The 13076-nt window shown below is 42.4% G+C and overlaps 1 protein-coding gene across 1 annotated transcript; it reads left to right on the plus strand.

Annotated features, from left to right (window-relative positions):
• On the plus strand, positions 10511-11447 carry LOC100516553 (testis-specific H1 histone). Its single transcript, XM_003126650.3, has one exon. The coding sequence runs from the start codon at positions 10511-10513 to the stop codon at positions 11327-11329; it is 819 nt and encodes a 272-aa protein (XP_003126698.1). The 3' UTR covers positions 11330-11447.

Genomic DNA, 13076 nt, shown 5'->3' on the forward strand with positions numbered 1-13076 from the left:
ACTTAAATTTATACGAAATGCACTGTGAAGTTCAAAAAAGTGAAGTGCAATAAAACAAAGTATCTTCAAGGTCAGTGACTTCTGTCATCTCCATTCTGTTATGAGTCTCCCTAGTGAATTTTAAAATTTCTTTTACTGAAGTTTTTCATTCTAAAATTTGTTTCTTTTGGAATTCCTGTTGTGGCTCCGTGGTAACGAACCTGGCTGGTGTCAGTGAGGACTCAGATTCAATCCCTGGCCTTGCTTAGTGGGTTAAGGATCCAGCATTGCCTTGATCTGTGGTGTAGTTCACAGACGCAGCTGGGATCCAGCCTGACTGTGGCTGTGGCATAGACTGGCAGCTACAGCTCTGATTCAGCCCTTAGCCTGGGAAATTCCATATGCCCCAAGTGCATCCCTAAAAAAAAAAAAAATAGCTTGTTTTTAAATAACTTCTCTTTATTTTCTGAGACTGTCTATCTTTCCAGTCATTTCAGTAGCCCTAACTTCTTGGAGCATGGTTATAACAGCTGTTTTAAAGTCCTGGATAATTCTGACACAGGTCATCTTGCAATGAGCATCTGTTGGTTGCCTTTTCTTTTGGGAATTGCTTAGCTTTTCTACTTAGTATGTTGAGTAATTTTGGATCCTATCCTGGACATTTTGAATATTATGTTATGAGACTCTGGGTCTTATTTAAATCTTCTGGAAAATATTGATTTATTTTTTTTTCATCAGGCAGTTAACCTGGTTATGTTTTGATCGCATGTCTTAGCTTGTTTTCTGTGGGCCGTGGTTCAGCTTTTAATTTTGTTTTCAAAACTTTTGCATTGGTATTCTCTTCTTTTTGCGGTGTTTTTGTTTTTTTTTTGTTTGTTTGTTTTTTTTTTTTTTTTTTTGGCACCTGTGCCTGCCACATGTGGAAGTTCCCTGGCCAGGGAATCGAATCCACACCACAGCAACTACTCAGGCTGCTGCTTGACAATGCTGGATCCTTAACCTGTTGTACCACAAGGGAACTCCTGGTCTTCTCTTTTTGTGCACCCCCTCAGCAGCCAGTATGAAACCAGGAGAGGGTAGTCTTCAGTGTAATGAGGTATTTATTTAGAGCTTTTGCCCTGCTGATTCCAGTCAGTTTCACAAATGTGGTTAGGAGGTGAGATCAAACTCCATACTCAAGTTTTAATGTTCTCTTTCTCCAGCTTCCTTGATCCTCTGCTTACTTTCTGGCTCCCAGGGCTTCCCGTTCCAGGTCTTCTGGCTAGAAAACCAGGATATTACCTTCCTTTCACTGTTGCCAGGGTTCTGCTATGCAGAATCTGCCACTGCCACGCAGTGGGGAGCAAGAGTGATTCTACCTCTTTACTGGCACTTGCCAGCTATGGAGTAGTAGGAGGAAACAGGGCTTTGCCCTTCGCAGACCACCTTACTGCTGATGGGGAGAGAGAGGGACCTGGTTTCTTTGCTGATACCTCTTTGGTGTAGATGAGGGAGAGTCTGTAGAGCTCTGACCACACTCCCTGCTGGTGGGGGAGAGAAGGAGTGCTGCTTGCTTGCTCATAATTAACTGGAATAGGATGGGTGAAAATCAGTCGAATTCCATCCCAGGGTCCTCCCTCTCCCATTTCCCAGTCCCTGCAGCTAGAGAGTAGATTTTTCTTGTTTTTGTTTTGTTTTGTTTTTCCTGTCTGGGTCATTGGCAGTTCAGGTTTTCAGGCTGCTCCAGTGTCCAGGGTGGGATACATATCAGACAAAACAGAAAACCCAAGCAACTTACAGCTACATTGTCTCTTAAGTCCTGAGATCCTGAATATCATCTTTCTGCTTTTACGTACTTTTCAGAGTCTTCTGGTAGTTGTTTTATGTGTTGTAGTCCAAGATTTTTAGTTGTAGGAAAGGTTGAGTGGAGAGTGATTAATCAGCCTTTTTTGGAAATAGACATCTCATACCCCTGTGTTGTTATTAAAAAATAACCTTTTGTTACTTTATTACTTCGATAGGTCAAAAATTCTAACTTTTTTGTATTTTTAGTATGATTGAGGGTAGAGCTTGTTTTTCTTATGTTAACCATTGTTTTCACTTACACATTGCTTAATTTTGTGATTTACTCTTAATTTTGGAGTAACCCCTAGGCTTAAAAAAAAAAGATGTTTTCCTCGGTTTGCTTTTTTTACTTTTAATTTTTTAATGTACAAAATTTAAAGATTTTTATATAATCATCTCTTAGAAATTTTCTCTGTGATTCATTGCTTTTATCCTTAGAAAATATTTCTTCTTCCTAAAGTCAGATAAATACTCATATAAATATTTCCCTGCTTTCATTTTTTGTGTTTAACTCATTGATCCATCTTAAATTTGTTACTATGTGGTCAAACACGAATATTCTGTTTAAAAAATTTACAGTTTTTAACTGTTATATCCTATATATTTCTCATTAAAAGTTACTCCTAACTTGTTAAAAATTAGGTCTAATGACAAACAGATAAAATCTCCAAGGTCTTTGTTAAAAATATAAAGTAATTTTGAGTATTGGACTTTATTTTAAAGGTAGAAATTTGTTTTTCAAGTTGAATGTAGTGAACAGCCCATTGTTGCAAAATTCCTCTGTTAAGAAAGTTCTTTTTCAGTCTGGTCCAGTCAGGAGACACAGTAATTTAAACAGAAAATTAATATAAAGAATTTTATTTTATTTTTTGTCTTTTTTTAGGCCTGCACCCAGTGATGCATTATGACAGTGGGCATCAAGGGCCTGAAATAAAATTTTTTTTCAGTTCTTCCTTTTCATCTTTCACTTTCACTTTTTTTTTTATTTTTTATTTTTATTTATTTATTTTTTTGGTCTTTTTGTCTTTGTTGTTGTTGTTGCTATTTCTTGGGCCACTCCCACGGCATATGGAAGTTCCTAGGCTAGGGGTCAAATCAGAGCTGTTGCCACCGGCCTACACCACAGCCACAGCAATGCCAGATCCAAGCTGTGTCTGCCACCTACACCACAGCTCACGGCAATGCCGGATCCTCAACCCACTGAGCGAGGCCAGGGATCGAACCTGCAACCTCATGGTTCCTATTCAGATTTGTTTCTGTTGCGCCATTATGGGAACTCCCAATATAAAGAATTTTAAAGCAGTTATAGGAGAGTAACAAGGAAGGACAAATTTGACATAGGGGTTCAGCTCATGTAGCCTTTTCCTGTTTGCCATCAGCTGGAGACATTTTTGGGACAAAAAGCAATCAGCCCAAGCAGGAGGGACCTGACAGGAAGGTGGTGGGGTGGTGTGCAGTTCACTCTCTGCCTCAGTAATGCCTAGATCCCAACATGCCTTTCTTTCCTCCCCAAGAGCCAAGTCATATCAATTTGGGCAATTGGCTGAAGGTGAGGTAACTTACAAGTTTGACTCCTGGACTGAGATTCCACAATTTGGTGCCTGGCAGTTGTCACCTGTGGAACATGTAGGTGGCAACCGGCACAGGCCTTAGAGAGTAGTGAGGCATGGCCTGAGGTGAGGGAGGCATATGCAGAGAGTGGAGGGTGAAATAGAGGTGGGGACATTCTGTCATCATCTTTGTAGCTTAAAGTGCTAGTCCACTTGGGTGGTGCCCACAAGCCATGTAGAAACAGGCAGCAGGCTGGATTTGGCCTACGGGCCCCAGTTTTCCCACATCTGCTCCAGAAACTTGGTGAAGGGGAGGGCAGAGACAACCAGAACCATAGAGGAAAACCCTTCGCTCCTGTCTTGTCTCTCCAGTGCCCTCTACTGACAAAGCTTAACATCATGCCAGCTGGAAAAAGAAAAATATTTGGAAGGTCCAGGTCCATTTTCACGTGTCTGGCAAGAAAGGGTGAATTGGGTGATGAGAGGCGATAAACTGGTAACTGGCATAGCCAGTGTGGTAGAAGTTATAGTGGGAAAAGGAGGATATGAATTGCTTTCTCAAATTTTTGATTGGTGAGATGATACAAGAAAAGAGATAATGTGGCAATTTCTCTTCTCTAGATGGAAGTGGAAAAATAGGGATCCTTGTTGGGTTTACTTGTGAAGTACAGAGAATTCTCATTCTGAATTTTTCCTTAGGTATACCATTTACCTCTTCATCTGTACATGTGAATAATATTATTACACATTTCAGTGTTGTTGAGAGAATTGGTAATAATTTACAACTAATTATAATGCCTGGTTCATAGGCCTTCAATAAATAGTAGCTTTTCTTCTCTCGGTAGATCAAAGGCTGACAAATCCATGGGAAAAGAGTTGGGTTAAAATTTTAAAAAAATACATATGATTTTCCCAGGAAATGGAAGATTAAGTGTTTTTTGAATTGAAATATTTGAAACTGGAATTTTATGGGGGAAGTTATACAGTATAACACTAGAATGTATATTGGGAATGCAACTAAGGCTTCCTTTTGGCTCTATTCTTTAGCATGGACATTTATTCACATGGTTACCGAATTTGGTGGTGAACAATTTTTAATAAGTGAATTGAGATGTTGTAGAATTTTAGGTGTTTTAGAGATTAGGATAGAAACAAGATTCTCTGGGGAGTTCCCGTCGTGGCGCAGCGAAAACGAATCCAACTAGGAACCATGAGGTTGCGGGTTTCAAGGATGCAACATTACCGTGAGCTATGGTGTAGGTCGCCGATGAGGCTCAGGTCTGGTGTGGCTGTGGCTGTGGCTGTAGCCAACAGCTACAGCTCTGATTAGACCCCTAGCCTCCATATGCCGTGGGTTTGGCCCTAAAAAGCCAAAATATAAAATAAAATAAAATAAAGCCACAAGATTCTCTGCGGTAGGATTAGTATATCAAATTAGGCATGTAGGTCTGGGATGTTTTAGTTCTCAGACTACAAGAGTTAAATATATATGGTAAATGATTGCTACTTTTCAGTTTCCTATGTTTCTGCTTTGTCTTCGTTTGTACAGTATTCTGGGAATTTGAAAAGTGGTGGATGACTGGAATTTACTATAACATAATTGAATGGTGCCCAGAATGTAGTGTTATCAGGGGGCTGCAGTTTGTGTCTGGGGATTTCCCAAGCCTCATGTTAAAAGTATAAATCCTCGGAGAAATGGGTTTTCAGCTTGAGATTTAACTGACTGTAGTAGAATGGCTCTTAGAGGTGCCATATTTTAGACCCAAGGAAAATTTAACTATTAATAAGCCTTGGATGACAGGCTTAGTGTATGTAGCATACCTTTGTTTGGGTTAGGATTTTAGTGCTACCAAAGCTTTACAGTGTGTTTTGAGCTTCTTGAGAAGTGTCCAGAAGACCAGATCTTCATATATGTAGGCTAATTGCTGAGAGATTTGCCTGGTCTTCCAGTAAGATCATCTGGATCTAGATTTTCTGTACTCCTAAAAAATTGTGCTGAGGATTAAAAGGGAGAATACCCAATTGCCACATTGTCTCCATGCTAATAAGGTCTGTCTGTCTGTCCGTCCATCCCTCCTCCTTTCCTTCCTTCCCTCCATCCTTCCTCTGCACTTGGGGCATATGGAAGTTCCCAGGCTAGGGGCTGAATTGGAGCTGCAGCCGCTGACCTATGCCACAGCAAGGCCAGATCTGAGCCTCCTCGGTGACCTACACCACAGCTCACGGCAATGCCAGGTCCTCAACCCACTGAGTGAGGCCAGGGATTGAACCCGAATTCTCTTGGATATTAATCAGGTTCATTACCACTGAGCCACAAGGGGAACTCTAGGAATTTTGATATTTTACTTTTGTATTCCTTTGTGTGGTATCACACACAAAGCCATGAGTAGACTGGTGGGCTTATTTGCTCAGATGACTGTTGTGGGGTCATTTGCAGTAAAGTGGAAGACATGATAGTAATTCAGGAGAGGAAAGGGGTTTTAGAATATAAAACAAAAATGAGAGGGAAAGTTACTTGTGGGGGAAAAAAGACCTGGCAGTTTAAGGTCGGTGGGGGAGTTTGTTAAACAGGTTTTTGTCATTCTGTTTGGAGAGAAATAGATTGAATCAATGCAAGGATAATTGAGTCAGAAAGACATAGTCCCTGAGAACCCCAGGCCTGTGGATCAGGGAGGGGCAGTGAGATATAGTTGAAGTTAGATTGAGTGCAGTTGAGGTTAGTTAGTTCACAGTGTGCTACTAAATTGGTTGCTGTGCTCTAGGATGGAGTTATCCTTGGTGAAGTTAGAGCTGAACTATTTAACTCTTTATGAGGGAGTGAGATTGATAAAGCCTCTGTTGTTCTTTGAATTTAGTGTAGTAATTAAAGGGTTCTTATTGTGTAAATCAAGTTCCCCTAGACACCTCATAGGCATGAACACCCTAGAGGAAGACTCTTGTCACCAACTGAGAACAAAATCTTGCTCTTGAAACAAGAAGGATTTAGGCTAGACATTATTCCCAGGTATCCTTTTTCCTCCCTTCCTCCACTCCTCCTCCAACCCCCAGGACTTCCAGAAATTAAGATCTATTGCTCTTTCTCACAACAGGTAGTGCTCTTCTCTCTGGGTGCTAACTTCTAGTTTATAATCATAGACCATTACAATTGGAAAGGATAGTTCAGTCTTTCTGGAGCTGAGTTTGGTGTTACCTGATTAGAGTTATGATGTTGGTTTGTACTGTTTTCCTAAAGAAATCATTTTTTGAAGTATCTTTCCCATTTGGGGTGTCAGAAGAAGAGGGCTAGCAAGTAGATTTATTTATTTATGAAAAATATCTGTCTGGCTTTCTTGTCCTCTGAGCCAGCTGAGTGGTGGTGGGGCATTTGTTTCCTAATCTTTCTTTTCTTTCTTTCTTTCTTTCTTTCTTTCTTTCTTTCTTTCTTTCTTTCTTTCTTTCTTTTTTTTTATTATTCCTCTATTACTCACAGCATATTTATACAGAAATCTAAATGAAATGAATGTTTACACATAAATAAAAGTGTTTGTTCTTGGGAGTTTGTTCTTAAGTGCAGCGGAAATGAGTCTGACTAGTATCCATGAGGATATGGGTTCAATCCCTGGCCTTGATCAGTGGGTTGGGGATCTGGCATTGCCATGAGCGGTGGTATAGGTCGCAGATGTGGCTCAAATCCCGAGTTGCTGCTGTGGCTGTGGCTTAGGCTACCAGCTATAGCTCTGATTTGACCCCTAGCCTGGGAACTTCCATATGCTGCATGTGTGGCCCTAAAAAAACAAAGCAAAAAAAAGTTCTTTTTTTTTTGCCATAGGTGTTTTTGATTTTTTTTTCATGTATTTCTTTTTCTTTGATTTTAGCCTCTCCCAAAGATTTATAATTGGCCTCCTTTTGTTCTCCATTGGCTGTGGGGTAAGAACACTGAACCCTAACCACTTGATGTAGGTCCTCAGTACCTGTCCCTTTGGAGAAAGAATTCAGCAAAGAGCCTGAGAGTAGTGAGGCAAATAAAGTGTTTATCAGGAGAGGAGAGAGAGAGGATAGGTGTGGAGAAAGCATGGGGTAGGTGGCAGAGGGAGGTGTGCAGAGAGAGTCAGACAGAGCAAGAGAAGAGAGCAACACATGCTTTGGAGGTGGTTTAAATCACTCACATGGGGGCAGTCCTTCAGGCTTCCTCTGGCCAATCATCTTGTTTCGTCTGGCCTTGAGCCCACTTTGGCCTGACTCAGGGCCCTCCCCTGTGTGCAGGTACATTTTTTTAGCCAAGACTGATTCTACTGCCAGGGTTTCTGGGGAGCTGACAGGATGTACTGTGGTCTGCTGCCTCTCCCTTCTCGAACACCAAGGAACCTTTCTGTGGGTGTTTAGTTCAGGAGGGCTCCTTGACCTCAAGAATGGGAAATTGGTATTCTATATCTTTTATTCAAGCAGGATGCAGGTCCTCCTTGCTTCTGCCATAATCTTTATCTTGAAGTTATCTGTCCACCAGGAACTGTAGTTGCTCAGCCTGAGACCCATCTATCTCCTGCTTCACTTTCTGATTCACAGTAAACACAGTTGTTTGATTTGGTTCTTGTCTTTTGTGATGATACCATTGTGTGTAGCCAACCTGTTTTTAACCTGAGGTCAGCTGATTTGAAGGTCAGACTTCCTTTACTTTCCTCCTATTCGCAAAGCAAACACTTTTGTCTCTCTTTCTCCTCTGGTGGGTGCGCCATCCTGTGGCCACTGGCCTAGGCAACCAGGAAAAATAGCCAGCCCAGGAAACTACAGAAATGGGAGAAATCCAGTACCATGTGGTTCTGCCTCTCCATCTGGCAGTTCTTCCTTGGTATACTGTCCCTATGCTGATGTTTTAGCCCCTGCCCTTGGAGATCCTCAGCATCCCAGTACTCTGCCCTGATTGAAAGACCAGGAGAAGGTATAGTGAGTGCTTGCAGATATTCTTGATTCTGAGCTGTTAGTATAAACTTTCCTCTGCTCTATAATGGAGATATATAAGTGGGTGTGGAGGATTAACCTTGGAGGAAAGGAAACCTACCATTGTAGTTAAGAACTCAGGCTGTAGAATTAGGTAAACGTAGATTTGAATACAAACTACCACTTACTGCTGTGTGACCATGTCATTATTATGATATCTGTACCTAACTCACCTTTTCAGTCTCATCTCTTGCCACTTCCCTTCTTATTATCATTGTCTACTCTCCCCCATCTCCCAACATTTGTGTTTTAACCAGGAACTACCCGGGAGTTTGTTGGAAAGGTAAAACCTCTAGACCCATCCCAGATTTAATGTACTGGAATCTGTACTTTATGAAATGCATATTGAAGTTTAAGAAGCACTGGTCTGGGAGTTCCCCTCGTAGCTCAGTGATCCGACTAGGAACCATGAGGTTGCGGGTTCGATCCCTGGCCTTGCTTAGTGGGTTAAGGATCCAGTGTTGCCGTGAGCTGTGGTGTAGATTGCAGACGCGGCTCGGATCCCGTGTTTGCTGTGGCTCTGGTGTAGGCCGGTGGCTACAGCTCCAATTCGACCCCTAGCCTGGGAACCTCCATATGCTGCAGAAGTGGCCCAAGAAAATGGCAAAAAGACAAAAAGACAAAAAAAAAAAAAAAAAAAAAAAAAAAAAAGAAGAAGCACTGGTCTAAGCGGTGCTTCCTAGAACTTTGATTCCTGGAAGAAACTATGCCATGGTTCAGCCTTTGACTGCTGATTATATGTTAATGTCCTCTGCAAAAAGTAGGATATCCTTTGCAATTTGAGATATTCTTTGAATAATTCTTTGAATTATTTCCAACTAAACTGTGTACAAAATTTGAGTTCTTTGAGTAGTTAGCTTCCTTGGTTGCCTTCACTTCCAGCCCTTTGAAATTCACCCTGCTCTTTTCTCCTGATTTTCTGGGAGTTTCCTTCTGAAAGTCTTCTCACCAGGGAGGAGCTTAAGCAGACTCAATCAAATGTCTGCAGTATATAATGAATAGTATTAGGTACAGCCTGGGGCATAGAAATTCAAAGACTATCTGGCTCTCAGGGACTTTTTTATTTAGTTGGAAGATATAAATGTTCAGAGTAAAATAACTTTATGCTTTTTATGCCTTATATTTGAGTAATCCTTTGTCATCTCCCATCACCCCTTTTGACCCTTTGTAATAATTCTGTGATGATGGTAGGTTGGGATTATTAAGCATTTTTTTTTAGATAAAGAAATCAGATTCAGAAATATTAAAGGATTATTAATGTCATATGGCTGTTAAAGAGCTAGGATACGTATCCATATCTTCCAGGTTTCTTTTTTTAAAAAAATACTGTGCCTCATTGTACCCTCTAATACCACATTAATTAAAAATAAAAAGGACTACAGGATTGCAGAAGTAATTGTGGTAGTTAAGAGAAATCCTTAGAGTCTGAAGAGTCTTCAGTGAAGGAAGCATTTAGCAGGACTTTGAAAGATGAGCAGGATTTATCTGGACAGAGGGGATGGGCACTTCTAGAAGACAAGAATCAAAGAAAGACAAAGTCTATTCAAAGAGTAAGGATTAGACCAGTGTTCTTAGGCTATTTGGAATCTGGATTGCTCCAATCCAGTTGAATGAGGCATCTGAATTTCCCAGGTGTGGCAATTATGTTCAGGATAGAGGACCACAGTGGTTTTTTACTTTATTTGATACTCTTGCACAAAATCCACCACGCAGAGAATCAGGGAGAATGATTGCCTTTATCTATCTTGCAGGACCTAGAAGGGGGAGTTTTGCTTCCTAGAATACAGTATCTACTTTTAAGGGCGTGGCATTACTTGTGGATGGTTGGGAGCAGTTTCTCTCACTTTGGAGGAATGTGGATGGAGGGTGGGCAGGACCACAGAAAAACAGTCACCTTCAGAAAGCATTTGAGAAGAGCAAGGGGAAGTGTGAACAAAAGAGCAGATTTAGAAAGGTGATTCTTAGGTGTGCGGAGGCTCTGAAAATCGGGATTGGTTTAGACCTAGAAGGAAGTGGAGTCTGATTGGTTATTAAAAGTAAGAGGGCCCCTACCTGGGTGGGATCCGCAACCCTCTTACTGGGACTTGCCTTTGTGACGTGGCCCAGGGGCCCTCAGCCTTATTAGCTCGCACCTTGGTGAGTGAGGTCTAAAGCCAGAGCCCCGCAGAAGCGGGAGCTGGGCCATGGCTGAGGAGGCCGAGCCCATGCACAAATCCCAAGGTGCTGAAGTTAAAACACAGCAGACCACAGAAAAATGCCTTGGGGGGCAGCTGAGGCGGAGCCGCCGCTCTGTGCTCAAAGTGTCCCAGCTGTTGTTACGAGCCATCACTGCGCACAAAGGCCTGACTCTGGCAACTCTCAAGAAGGAGCTTGGGAATGCCGGCTACGAAGTGCGCAGGAAGTGTGGCCGCCACTCAGGTGAAGCCTCCAAGTCCGATGTGAAGGGCACCCTCCTTCGAGTTAGCGGCAGCGACGTCGCCGGCTACTTCAGGGTCTGGAAGATTCCAAAGCCCAAGAGAAAGCCAGGACGCCCGAGGTTGGAGGAGGGCCTGCGCGCTCCGAGGAGGACCCCTCTCGGGACACGCAACCCACGCAGGCGCTGCTGCGGGCGTCGCAGGGCTGCCAAGAAGGCCAGGGAAGTGTGGAGACGGGGCTGGAGGGCAGACTCGAGGATGAGGAGGGTAAGGCCCAGGGTCAAGGACTCGGTGAATTACAGAGCCAGGGAGGACTGTAAAGCCAAGGCAGTGGACGAGGGGAGACGACGGACCAAGAAGGAAGACATCAGGCCTAGGACCCGAGAGGAGAAGAGGCCAAGCTCGAAGCCCAGGGAAGAGAAGAAGCAGGACCCAGAGAAGCCGGTAAAACGGACCATCCAGAAGTCATCCTCAGTTAAAACTGACCGGACCTCGAATGTGCAGGGGAAGAGCCATGACTCAAGGCCAGCTCGCACAAAGAATTCCATTAAATCTGAAGGGCCTCGGAATGCAGCCGGGAATCCATAGTGTGGGAGCAACTTCCCTTCCTCCAGGCACAGATGCCTTTCCCCAGAGGCCCCATTGAGAGCAGTGCCACACTCATTGAAATGGAAAAGCTATTCACAAGACCTTTCCACCACATGGTGTCTCTTTTCTCTTTGCCGCGCTGGAAGGGAAAGGGTGGGTGTTGAGACCTGTAGCAGAAGCATGTAGAGTGAAGAGAGTAAAAGGAGTTAGGATTCAGTTCCTGCTGCAGGAGCCAGGCAAATGCCTTTCAGAAGGAAAGAAACAGGTAGAAGAAAACCAGCAAGTTAATGGAATTAGATGAAGTGTTAAATTAATGTTAGACACCTTCGGGAATCCAGATTAAGCTTTGGGGAGAAGAGCATGTAAGGAGAGAAATGAGAGCATTACTGGGGCGAGAGAAGATTTGACAGTCTTTAGGTTGAGTGGTCTCACTCATCCAAAGTGTTCTTACCAGAAATTCTTTTTAGGAAAAAGACCCTTCACCCAAAATTGATTGTAATGGGTTTGTAGTCTTTGCCCTAACTTAATAACCATTTTAATTTAGAAGATAGGTCTGATATGCTAATCCTCGTTTAATGACAGTGTGTGTGTGAAAGCATCTAGCCCAGACTTTGGCACACAGTAGGTGCTTATCGCTGAGCTAAATATGAATAAGTAATGATGGAGTGATTATGTGTTACAGTAGAAAACTATACTGGATCAGCACTTAATGAGACAGGGATTCTAGTCAAAGGTCTAACCTTAGCTGAGTTATTTATTTAATCGTTCATGGTCTTGGTTTCCTTCTCTGTTAAAAAAAGGGGGGGGGGAGGGGATTGGACTGGGATTATTTTAGGTAGTTTGAAGTGAAACTAAAATGCTAAGAGGAACTTAAATATGGCATATGCTTTGACAAAATTCATTAAGGGAATTACCAACTGGGAAAATACTAGCACCTAGTGAAGAAACTGTTAAGCTTACAGAATGCGTATCAGAAATATAGGTAAATGAGAAAGGCTAAATATTGAATAGCTAGGTATTTTGCTCTTCTTGAAAAACAACATATGTTAAGCAGTATAGACCAAATATGGAGCAAATGTATGATTTCTTTTAGTTCTGAAAGCAGGGGTTAAGCACAGTGTGAGTAGTTCTCAAACTATAGGGCATGACAGGACACAGAAATGGTTCCCTAGGAACATCAAGTATTAGCTGATTCAGGGAAATGGCTGTTTCTAGCTGCAGCCAGAGGAGTAGGGAAAAGGAAAGCATCTGGGAGGTGCTTTTGATTCTTGAAAAGAGGAGAGTGAAGGTGGGAGGAGGGAAGGTGTTAGAATAGCCTGGGAGCTCTTTCAGAGTATAGCTGACCAAGCTCTTCCAGGAGAGAGTGATATCTTCTAGGGCAGGGGGGCCCCACAGGATTTGTATTTAAAATAAACTTAGGTGATACTAATATTCACTCTCATACCCTTAAGGTGAGAATCACTGCTGTAAGCCTATACAATGTGAGTAATGGCAGAATGCTTGCAGTGTATCTCATCTCTAGATGACCTGAACTTTGAAATTCTCCCCTGCCATAATTAGGTTTACTGTGCACTTGAATTGTCTGTGAGTGGCAGAATGAAGCAAACAATCAAAAAATAGCCACTAGAAAAGAGAGAGGCAGTAACAAAAATTGTCTATTGAACACAATCAGAGCAAAGTTAATCAATGCCCTTATGGGCACCTGATGTATTTCCCCTTTATAGTCCCAGGATGTTTTTACCTAAAG

Source organism: Sus scrofa, chromosome 5 (assembly GCF_000003025.6).
Source record: "Sus scrofa isolate TJ Tabasco breed Duroc chromosome 5, Sscrofa11.1, whole genome shotgun sequence".
Taxonomy (NCBI): domain Eukaryota; kingdom Metazoa; phylum Chordata; class Mammalia; order Artiodactyla; family Suidae; genus Sus; species Sus scrofa.

Bases quoted from the DNA above. Each gene is read 5' to 3' on its own strand.
- LOC100516553 (XM_003126650.3), top strand. From the start codon at position 10,511: ATGGCTGAGGAGGCCGAGCCCATGCACAAATCCCAAGGTGCTGAAGTT.